General features: G+C 37.6%; 1 protein-coding gene across 1 annotated transcript; it reads right to left on the reverse strand.

The window, feature by feature from the left end:
• Positions 1-5,757: 5,757 nt before the first annotated feature.
• Positions 5,758-6,243, reverse strand: LOC126721710 (secreted RxLR effector protein 161-like). Its single transcript, XM_050424771.1, has one exon. It carries the CDS (start codon positions 6,241-6,243, stop codon positions 5,758-5,760), a length of 486 nt encoding a protein of 161 aa, XP_050280728.1.
• Positions 6,244-11,819: the final 5,576 nt, after the last annotated feature.

Consider the following 11,819-nt stretch of genomic DNA (forward strand, 5'->3'; position numbering starts at 1 on the left):
TTGGCCAAGAGCAAAATTTTCCAAGTACGACCAAGAAAATGGTCAAAAGCAAAAGTTTATGGGTACAAGCTATAGCACGTACTAGCAATAGGTAAAAGTACAGATTGTAAGCATATCCCAGTCATGGCTACAACTTGTAGCATGTACCAGCAATGGGTACAAACTGTAACACGTACTAGCAATAGGTACAAGCCGTAGCACGTCCTAGCAAAGGATGCAAATTGTAAGCAACGAGGGTTACAAAGAGAAAGAGCCTCGAGTGGGTATGAAAACCCAAAAGTGGGTGTTTAAAGTGCACAAGATTGACCTCCTTGAAAGGAATTGGTTCAAGGGAGCCTAAGGAAGCAAGGAAGGCGTAACTTAAAAAAAATTCTAAGAGTACATCACTCGAAGCCGCACAAGCATGGATACTTTTGCAAGTCTCTATACAAAGATATTAGTCAATGACATTGCAAACCAGCTAGCGACATTTCCCTCCTCCTACAAGGTGCAAACTCACCAAAGGCTTGGAGGTACTTCGACTCAACAAAAGAAAGGTACCCTTTCGGTAAGCCCACTCATTAATACCATGTTTGAATATATCAAAACACTGCAAAATGTTGTGCAAGAGGTATCACCCATGCACAAATATTTTATTCATATAGATTAAAACGAAAATTCTAATATTTTGGTCTCCTTACTTGACCAATTATCGAAAATCAAAATTTGGAATTCTTGTGTGGTTGAAATCCTCACATGGTTTCATATACATGAAGTAATTTTTATTGCTATATCTTATTTGGCAATTGGCTTTTCCAGTGCATACACTGGGGGCTAAGACAAGATTAAAAATTTTCCTTAGATATATCTTTCACTTGATGAAAATTAAGAAGTCTAGTGCAAACTTTACTGTACATAAGCTCAGCCACTGTTATTTTTTTTAGCTTATGAACTATATGGTATATAGCAATTCAAACAACAATATACCTAGTGGCATGGTATGTGAATAATTTGCTGCAATCTGAAATATTATACAATCTCTCACAATTTGGAAAAAGAATGAGGCAAAGATCAAGAGCATCCACCAGAAGAGCAAGGTCTTTCGCTAAAGCAAGGTGTGGAGATGTTCTTAAGCCTTCTAAGTCATGTCCTCAAGGAAGTTTCTATCTCTTAATACATTTTGAGAAGAATAGCTAACCTTGATTAGACTCTAAATCAGTATGTTTTTATGATTCAATGATTGATGATATCATGGTCCCATTGGTAAGTCACTATTCATGGACTAAAAATCTCATGGGGCAAACATCTTGGTGTTATTCACCTTAGCCATAGCAAGCATGTACTACAATGCATAGAATATCTTTGGCAAAGTTCATGGGGGCTCCCCTCATTCAACCTATTTTGTAAAACAAACAAAATCTTGTTGACAAAGCTATGCTATCTTATATTAAGATTTAATATGCATTCAACATAATTTTTGTATGCTACTTTCAAAAAAAAGCATATCCTAGAATTGCTAGCAAAAAACGTTAGTGCTAGAAATATACTCTTAGCATCAAATGCGATACCAATATAATTTGGTTATACATATATATTTGCATATATTATTGTTAGTTTGACAAAGTTGATTTATTGAATACCAATCTACAACCTAATACTAATATGAAGGTGAATTCTAATCTTTCGCAACATGTTAGTTCATCCCATGAAGGAAGTGTAGCAATTCCTTTGGAGTTTCCCTCAAGAATTATTTGATCTACACATTGGTTCTACAAACTAGGAAAGTGTCCAAAAAACAATTTATTTTCTCGCGCGTGAGTTACAGGTAACCCACGAGCTCGGGGGGCTAATATTGAAGGGAAAAATTTCACAAGAAGGCCCATTCCATGAAAAGTAAAAAAGGCCCAATTCAAGTAGCAAGAAGAATCAACATTAAGGCCCTATTTATGTTCAGATTTCTAGTAAAAAAGGCCATTAAAAAATCCAACAAAATCCAATGAAAGAACTGGGCCGGGATACCCAGAGGCTACCAGAGGCCCGGGATCCTCGGGTAATGCAACACAGCTAATGTGGGATTGAGACAGCTCAAGAGGGGTACCACGAAATACAAGAAATGAAGAACATATATGTCCTTCTCAAGTACCCAATGGTGCAGCAAAGAATCAGAAAGTATAAAGCAAACATTCATGAACAAAGGAGCTGTACCACAAGGAACCAAGAATGAGAAAACCATAAGCAGAAGCGACTGGAAGGGAACTTTCAACCCAGCAGTAAAAGATTCCAACTATTTGGGAATAATGACAGCAAGAAAAGACAACCAAAAGTTGAGTCTGAAAAGTAAGAAACCTTGAAAAAAGAGAGATTGAAGGTCAGTTACCCAAGGATGCTCTGGAATGGAAAGTCAACAAGTGACATTTAGAGAAATAGCACTAAAAGATGAAAACTATGAGAAAAAAGAGAAGAGACCAGCCCCTGTGCAACTGTCACAGCACAAGCTCTAAGGGGCAAAAGAGAGAAATCACTAGTACCTCAGAGCCCTAGAAAACACACTATAAAAGGAAGAGAAAACCCATGTTGAGAGGGGGGATTTTCAGTAGGAAGAATATCATAATAGAGCCATTAGAACTCTGTAAAATTTAAGAAAAACAGAGGAACGTCTCCCGGTATCCCAAAAACAGCCACTATAGCACATACTTGGATTCAAAAGGATTCAAACTTTGCAAGTCTTAGAGGCTTGGATAGCCATCAAAGTCTGTAATTTTTGAGCTTATATGAATCTTGTATCACGCCTTAGTGAGCACATTTGTAATCCACAATTAAGAAAAGCTAATGAAGTATTTCTTATTAATTTGAGGATCCCTAACAATTGTTTTGTATATTTCCTAATTACTTTGCATTCCTTTTGCATGTTTTCATTGTTATTCAATACAAATATTCTCGTTTGCTAGTTTATGTGTATTGTAGGAAGCTTGCCTTGTGCACCACTTGTTTCTTAAACAGCCCCTTTAGCTGCGGTGAACCAAGCCTAGTCCACCAAAATATAACTATTTGGCCCAGGATCCTTGGGCCTGTGTGCTAAAGAAAAAGGCACTCTCACAAAGTTCTACCCGCGAGAAAGTTGCGAGATATGCTGCAAAAATTTCTGTGTATCCCTCATGACTAGACCTTCCAGCTGTGAACAAGTCGCTAAACTGAGCCGTGAGAAACATTAAAAGTCCAAATTTTGAAAAATATTCTAAGTATTTTTCGCGATTGGGACATTGACCCGCTAGTGAGTCACAAAAAATCTTTGTGTGAGATCGCGACTAGGGCATGTGATTGGACCAACCCGCGACTAAGTCACCAGAACAGGGCAACACTATTTTTGAAGATTTTGACAATTTTTGCAAAAACAAAATACTTTCCAAAAATAACTGAAACACTCAAAAATCTTTTTGAGTTTGATCAACAAAAATTGAGCATGTGAAAACACATTTAATCAAGTACAATCACACAAATAAATTTGGCATTCATTGAACATAGATATGTGTGATGTGTGTGGATATCAATAATGAGATAGTCCTTAGTCTAACGTAAAGCTTCAATGATCAATTCAACCAAGCCATAAACAATTAGCACTAGATAAAGTGACCCATCTCAATTATAGAAATATGCATATATGACCCCTCACATAAACTTGATAACATAACTTTGAAACTTTTCATTTGGCTCCATATACATCATATCATTTGATCTTTTTGAATCATTACATCTTATTGTGAGATCGATGCTTGAAATTTTTGATATTTCAATGTGATGAGTTAGCCTTTGGCTTTTTGGGCATCATACATTTCATTTTACGTCACTTTCCCTTTTTCTTAGTCAAATACTAATATGTGCGACAGGCTTTTGCAGCTCAATATCTCTTTTTATTTGGAGATTTACATTTGGTGAGCTCTTTAAGCAAAAACAATAAAATAAATGAGTGGGAAGATATATAGGCACAAGTTTATGCATGTCTTAAGATCAACAATACCATTGACTAAACATTCATGACAAGTTTGAAGATCTATTTACAACAGTTACATAGATATCAAGAATTCTCCCACAATGATATAAGTGCATAGGGAACAAGCTATACTCGTAAATGCACAAGGCCATTAGTACAAAGGTACAAGGCAAAAAATGTTTTGAGACAAAACTCAATAATGTCGATCAAACTTTTTGGATTTTCTACTTTTTATGTGTTTTTTGGATTTTTGACACACAAAGCAATAAAAGATTGATCCAAAAACAACAATGAAAGTTCAAATTGTGTATAAACACTCTTGAACGTTTAGACCCCCAAATTACAACTTAATCAATTCAAGCAATATGTCAAACAACTAGTGTGCGGAAACTTAACATAAGCTATAATATGGAATTGAAAAAACTAACTAAGCCAAATTAAAATCTCAACCCACAGCAGATAATAAAAGGCAAAGATAAAGAGCAAGGAAGATGCAAACACAAAGACAACACGCGATGTGTTATCGAAGAGGAAACCAAAGCCCTCGGCGTAAAACCTCTCCGCCGCCCTCCAAGCGGTAAACAATCCACTAGAAAATATATTTGGGATACATGGACAGCAATAGACCTTCCAAGCCTAATCTACCCAGTGCACCTAAGCCCTCCAAGCTTCTTGCTCCAACGAGGTTGCGCCGAACCTTTTTCTTTTCTAGCTTCCCGGATTCCGCTACTAGACTGTAGCATCAACCAATGAAGATTGGTTCCTTCCTAATTGCTTCCCAGAAATCCAAACAGCCCTCTCACAGTGATGAATATGGTGAGAACAAGGTCTGGTAAAATGCCTCTCAAGGATTTGACAATGGAGAGGAAGAGAGCTGAGGAATTTGAAGAGACTCTAATGTATAGATTGTGGGTGAATCAATCTTATTTTTCTTTAGGATTTCTCTCTCAAAATTCTCTCTGGAAGCTCTCTTACATTTGTGGGTAAAAGGGATATTTATACTGGAGTGAGAGAGGAATGTGAAACATCAGGTTTTACAAAACAGGGGTGGCTCGCTGCTTGACCTCGCGACTTGACTAAGTCACGAGACCCAGTCGCGAGATAACCGTATGGCCAGTTGTCCTGTAGTGCTCCAGCTAGCATGACTGTTCACCTTCCGGTATGCTTGGCATGTGTGCTGCGTCTGGCGACTTGCAGCCGCGAGTCACCCACGAGGCCAAGCCGCGAGTCTCTGTTTTCTTGCACACTCTTGAGCAAACTTCACTCTATCTCACTCACTACCCTTACAACAAGCCCACCTAAATACAGGGTTACTAAATGCTGAAATACAAGCAAATTTGGTACGGAATAAAGCCAATTAGATGGTTGAATAAATTCAACCTTACAAACAATGTAAAAAACATTTAAAGCAAAAGCAAACAAGCAGAACATGCTATACAAACAGCCAACAAAGTAGTGTATGCTCTAGACTAGAGTAATCAACTCAAGACAAAGAAATAAAGCACACATCACACATGAGATTCAAGGAATTTTACCAACACTGATGGTCGTACGGAGTGATTCAAACTGTGGACCATCGAGAGGCTTGGTGAAGATGTCCGCCTTTTGGTTGTTTGTATGAATGAACTCGAGACATACAACTTTATCTTCCACTAAACCCCGGATGATGTGGTAATGTATCTCTATGTGTTTTGACTTGGAATGCTGAACCGGATTCTTAGAGAGATTTATAGCACTGTGTTATCACAGAAAACGCACATTATCCCATAGTCATGAAGTAGCTTCTTCATCTAAAGTAGTTGTGTATAGCAACTTCTAGCAGCTATATACTCAGCTTCAGCTGTAGAGAGAGACACGAAATTTTTTTTCTTACTCATCCAAGAGACAAGATTGTTTCCAAGATAGAAGCAACCACCTGAAGTACTCTTTCGATCATCCACACTTCCAGCCCAATCGACATCCGAATAACTAGCAAGACAAGCATTAGAGTCCTTAGAGTACCACAAGCCATAATCCAGAGTTCCATTGACATATCTTATGGTTCGCTTCACTGCAGTCAAGTGAGATTCTTTCGAAGTAACCTGATATCGAGCATAAACACTCATGCTAAAAGCAATATCCGATCTACTTGCTGTGAGATAGAGTAAACTCCCAATGATACTTCTATATAAGGTTGGACTCACTTTTACCCTAGAAGAATCAACATTGAGCTTCGTAGATGAACTCATAGGAGTAGAGGCATGCTTCTTGGAGTCTGATCCAAACTTTTTGACCATATTTCGAGCATATTTTTCTTGTGAAATGAATATGCCTTCCTTCCTTTGTTTGACTTGAAGACCCAAAAAGAATGTAAGCTCCCCCACCATACTCATCTCAAACTCTTTCTTCATTTCCTCAGAAAATTCTACGGCTCAAGCATCAATAGTAGCTCTAAATACTATGTCATCAACATATACTTGAGCTATGAGAAGATAATCCTCATCATTCTTGACAAACAGAGTTCAGTCAGCATACCCTCTTTTGAATCCTCTATCCAGGAGGTACGAAGTAAGCCGATCATACCAAGCTCTTGGAGCTTGTTTCAAGCCATAAAATGCTTTCTTCAATCTTAGCACATGGTCTGGAAAGTGAGGATCTTCGAAGCCTTTGGGTTGTTCAACAAACACTTCTTCATTCAGATAGCTATTTAGAAATGCACATTTCACATCCATTTTGTAGAGTTTGAAGTTCATGGTGCATGCAATTGACATGAGAATGTGAATAGACTCAAGCCTTGCCACGGGAGTGAAGGATTCATAAAAATCTACTCCTTCTACTTGAGTGTATCATTGAGCCACTAACCGAGATTTATTCCAGATAATCTCTCCATCTTCATCGGTCTTGATTTTGAAGATCCATTTGGTGCCGATGACATGAACATCTTCAGGCCTAGGAGCGAGTTCCCATACATCATTCCTCACAAATTGATTCAGCTCTTCATGCATTGACTTAACCCAATTTTCATCTTGAAGAACTTCTTCTACCTTTTTCGACTCAAATTGAGCTAGGTAGCAATGATATGTCATATGATTGGCCATAAGTTTGTTTCCCTTTCTAAGGCGAAGACCTTCATCTAAAGACCCAATAATGTTACTTTTCGGATGGTTTTTAACCACTCGTGATGATGGTTTTTTTGAAGTGGACACTACATCATTCCGAGAGATAGGAGGATGAACTTCTGGAGGAGTGAGAGGACTTACTGTTCTAGACATTGATCTAGTTTCCACTCTTGAGTTTATGGGAGTTGATTCCTTTTCCGGTGTATATCCTTCAACCTCAATATCAAGGGCTTCGACCTCAATAGTGGGTTCTTTAGTGCTTGGCCCTTCTCTATTATCAACCATCTCTACTTTTGTTATAGCATCATCAATTTTCAAGTTGATGGACTCCATTACTATCTTTGTTCTCTTGTTGTGGACTCTGTATCCCGGGCTGCTAGTAGAATTCCCAAGGAAGATACCTTCATCACTTTTTGCATCAGACTTCCCAAGATTCTCCTGATCATTAAGAATGTAGCACTTGCTTTCGAATACTCGGAAGTACTTCACTTTTGGCTTCTTTCCATTCCAAATTTCATATGTAGTCTTCTTCGTTCTTGCTCGAAAGTATATTCTATTGCCAATGTGACATGAAGCGTTCACAGCTTCTCCCCAAAACTTTTGTGGAATTTGCTTGTTGAGTAGCATGACCCTTGCCATCTCTTGAATTACCCAATTTTTTCTCTCAACCACCCCATTTTGTTGAGGAGTCTTAGGAGCCGAAAATTCCTTTTTAATCCCATTTTTTTTGCAAAAAAAAATCAAATCGTGCATTCTCAAATTCCTTGCCATGATCGCTCCTTATCTTAACAATAGACACCCCCTTTTCATTTTGAAGCCTCTTGCATAGAACCTCTATTTTCTCACATGCTTCTGATTTTTCCCTAAGGAATTCCACCCATGTGTATCTTGAGAAGTCATCAACAATGGCCATAATGTATCTTTTTCCTCCTAGACTTTCAGTTCTTGTGGGCCCCATTAGATCGACATAAAGGAGCTCTAAGCATTAAGAAGTAGCAGTCACATTCACCTTTTGATGACTTGCCTTTGTTTGCTTCCCCATTTGACATGCACCACAAATGGTTTTCTCGACCTTTCCAAATTTTGGAAGTCCTTCAACCGCCTCAAGTTTCGAAACTTTAGCCACTTGTTTGAAGTTTGCATGACCAAACCTTTGATGCCAAAGTTCCAACATGTCAACTCGAGCACTTTTACAGGAAATTGGTGCCGTAGGGACTACTCCATAACAATTGTCGGTAGTCCTATTCTCTTCCAAGACTTGAATCCCTTCTTTATCAATAATTACACACCCCTTCTTTGAGAATTGAACAAGAAAGTCCTCATCACATATTTGAGTGATGCTTAAGAGATTTTCCTTCAACCCTTTGATGTATAAGACATCCTTCAATAGAGGTAATCCAGGAATCTCAACAGTCCCCTTGCTGAGAACTTGAGCATGACTTCCATCCCTAAATGTCACATAGTCACCAACCTTCTTTTTGAGTGACTTAAACAATGTTATATCTCTTGTCGTATGACGAGAATAGCCGCTATCAAGATACCATAGGCATGAATTAAAAACCTTCAAAGAAGTATGCACAAACAAGCAAGCATGAGACAAGCACTCTTGACCTTCAAATAGAAACTTATCTTCATTTTCCATGCTCTTGTTGGATTGAATTTTCTTTTTCAGATTATCAATCTTATCACACAAAATTATATTCCTTCTTTTATACTTCTTAATCAAAGAATTACTCACATAGGCTATTGTGTAAGATGTGATTCTCATTTTCAAAATACTTCAGCATGTGAACAAACATCCTAGCATGTTTCTTTGTTTTCAATAACTCTAGGAGTTCATTGTTAGGACACCCTTCAAATAAACTCATAGAGTCATTATCACAAAAACATTTAAACCACATCTCAACATAGCCTTTTCCATAGCTTCATCCATAGCTAAGGGGTCTAGGATCACACTTAGGTGATTAAACCATAGCAAGTGCACCCGCTCTGATACCAATTGAATGTCCAGTTAGTGTATAAAATACCTTGAACGTTTAGACCCCCAATTTACAAAGTACCAATTCAAGCTTATTATCAAACAATATATGTGCGGAAAATGAACGTAAGCTTATAACAGAATTGATAAACAATCTAAATCAAATAAAATCACATCCACAGCAGAAATTAAATGGAAAAGATTAAGGAAAGAGAGATGCAAAAACAAGGACAACACAACGATGTGTTATCGAAGATAAAACCGAAGCCCTTGGCGTAAAACCTCTCCGCTGCCCTCTAAGCGATTAATAATCTACTAAAGAATGAAGTTGGGATACATGAATAGCAGAAGACCCTCCAAGTCTAACCTGCCCAGTGTACCCAAGCCCTCCAAGCTTCTTGCTCCAACAAGGTTACGTCGAATCTTTGTCTTCTTTAGCTTACCAGATTCCGCTATAACCCATAGCATTAACCAATATCAATTGGTCCCTTCCTAACTGCTTCCCAAGTACCAAATAGCCTTCTCATAGATATGAGTATAGTGAGAAAAGGTTTTGGCTAATGTACCTCTCAAGGATGTAACAATGGAAATGGTGAGAGTTGACGAATTTGAAAAGTCACTAAGTAAAGATTGTGGATAAGTCAATCTTGTTTTTCTCTAGGATTTCTTTCTCAAAATTCTCTCTTGACGCTCTTCATATTTCGTGGGTATTTATACTAGAGTAAGAAAGGAATGCGAAGAGTCAGTTTTTCGATAACAGAGTGGACTGCCAACTTGGCCTCGTGACTTGATTGAGTTGTGAGTCCAAGTCGCGAGCTAACTAAATGGCCAGTCTAGACTTTTTGTCTTGTAGTGCTACAGCTGGCATGACGGTTCAACTTCTTTGCATGCTTCACTCGTGTGCATCCTTTGGCGGCTTGCAAGCCGCTAGTCACCCACGGGATCTAGCCACGAGTCCTTGCTTCACTGCATAGTCTTGAGCATTTCTTCACACTCTCTCACACACTACCCTTACATGATTCTCACCTAAACACAAGGTTACTAATTGCTAAATTACAAGCAAATTTGGCACGGAAGAAAGCCAACAAGATGGTTGATTAAATTCAACCTTACATTTCCTTTAGCAAAACATTTTCTAAGTTAAAAACTTTCTGTAATTGGGCTCTAGACTAGTTGTGGACCTTCTAGTAATATTGTTATTGGGGAACGGGGCTTAAGTCGTAAGATGAAAAAAATGAGGTGTTTGCAGGTGGTTAATGCTACAAATAAAAAACAATTTTTTTGCCAACATAGATGGCATGTGTAATGCTGACTAGGATTAAACTTAAAAAAAAAAAAAAAAAAAAAAAAAAAAAAAAAAAAAAAACAACAACAACAAAACAAAAAGGAAAAAGGAAAAAGGAAAAGAACTCACCTACTGAATGAAGACCTCAAGTTCTTAGGATCAAATCAAAATCCCTAAATCATCAAAATCTCAATTGCTCTATTTAGGACACACAGGCCATAAACCAACTTCATGTTTTAGTTGAGAGAGAAAGGATGAGCCCCAAAGTTTGCCATCATTGAACTTGATTCTATCCATGAAGTCAACGCACCTTCTACTTGTCCTTCTCGTTGGTGGAGTCGTTGAACTTGACGTGTTCATTAGACAAACATATGAATGAGCAAATTACAACTTATCTACCTATGATTTGGTTGAAATTTAAGTTGTCTACCTATGGTTTGAAAGTTGACACTTTACCCACCTGAGGTTTGACCAAAATTTAAGTTGCCTACTTGTGGTTTGAAATCCCTTGTTGTAAGTGTTCTGCTGAATTATTTTTTATTTAATTTGATCTTGTATTTTTATGTGTTTTTAGAGGAAAGAGACATAAAAGTGGAGTAAAACTACGTATTTAGCCATGTTTTAAACCAAAGTGAGTTACGGAATTCTAACTGAGCTAACCTTAGGTGGATAAAGTGTCAAATTTCAAACCATTGTTAGGCATCTTAAATTTCGGCCAAATTATAGGTGGGTAAGTTTTTGCCCCATAAGAATTCAATGAGTCTAGCCAATGTATGAAAGCAAAGACAATCTATGGGATGAAAAATGCATTGGACAAACTATATCCAAACAATTCGAGCAAACTATCATATTTCAAAAACTATTGTTACAAAAACTAATCTATTAAATTCAACTTTAAAGATATATAAAACCCAAAACTCAGTTCTTATATTATCAACCAGTGATTAATCACCAAGAATTTTGTGATAAAAAAGTAAAACCTTTTAAACCTAGAAAGTTTGCAATGTACATTTAAGCCAAATTTATTATTCATCAACCTCCTGCTAACGCAACTTCCCCAATGCTATCTGATCCTACGCCAACTCCAAACGCTTTGAATACACCTCCAACTCCTTAATCTTTTAATCCCTACACCAACTCTCGTAGACTCGCTGGTCCTCACTGCCGGTCTTCACTCATTTGAGTCTCATCCGTCATCGTTCTCTTTGGAGGAATTTGAGGAGGTGCCTTTCAATGAATGAGAATTGAGTAATTAGGATTTGGATCCCAAATCTCCCTTGCTTGCACGTGAGTGAGCTTTGAGTTATCAGGTTCTTTGTTTTTTAATTTAACTAGTCGCTAACCCGTGCGATGCACGGGATTGTTTTAAATTAAATCAAACGTTAACATGTTTAGGTTTAATCATTTCTCAAATTTTAATTATTGAAAGCTAAATTGGCTCTAATATAAGATGAAACATGTAATATTATGAAGTAATATATTGCTATAATC

This window comes from Quercus robur, chromosome 4 (assembly GCF_932294415.1).
Source record: "Quercus robur chromosome 4, dhQueRobu3.1, whole genome shotgun sequence".
NCBI classification, from domain to species: Eukaryota; Viridiplantae; Streptophyta; class Magnoliopsida; order Fagales; family Fagaceae; genus Quercus; species Quercus robur.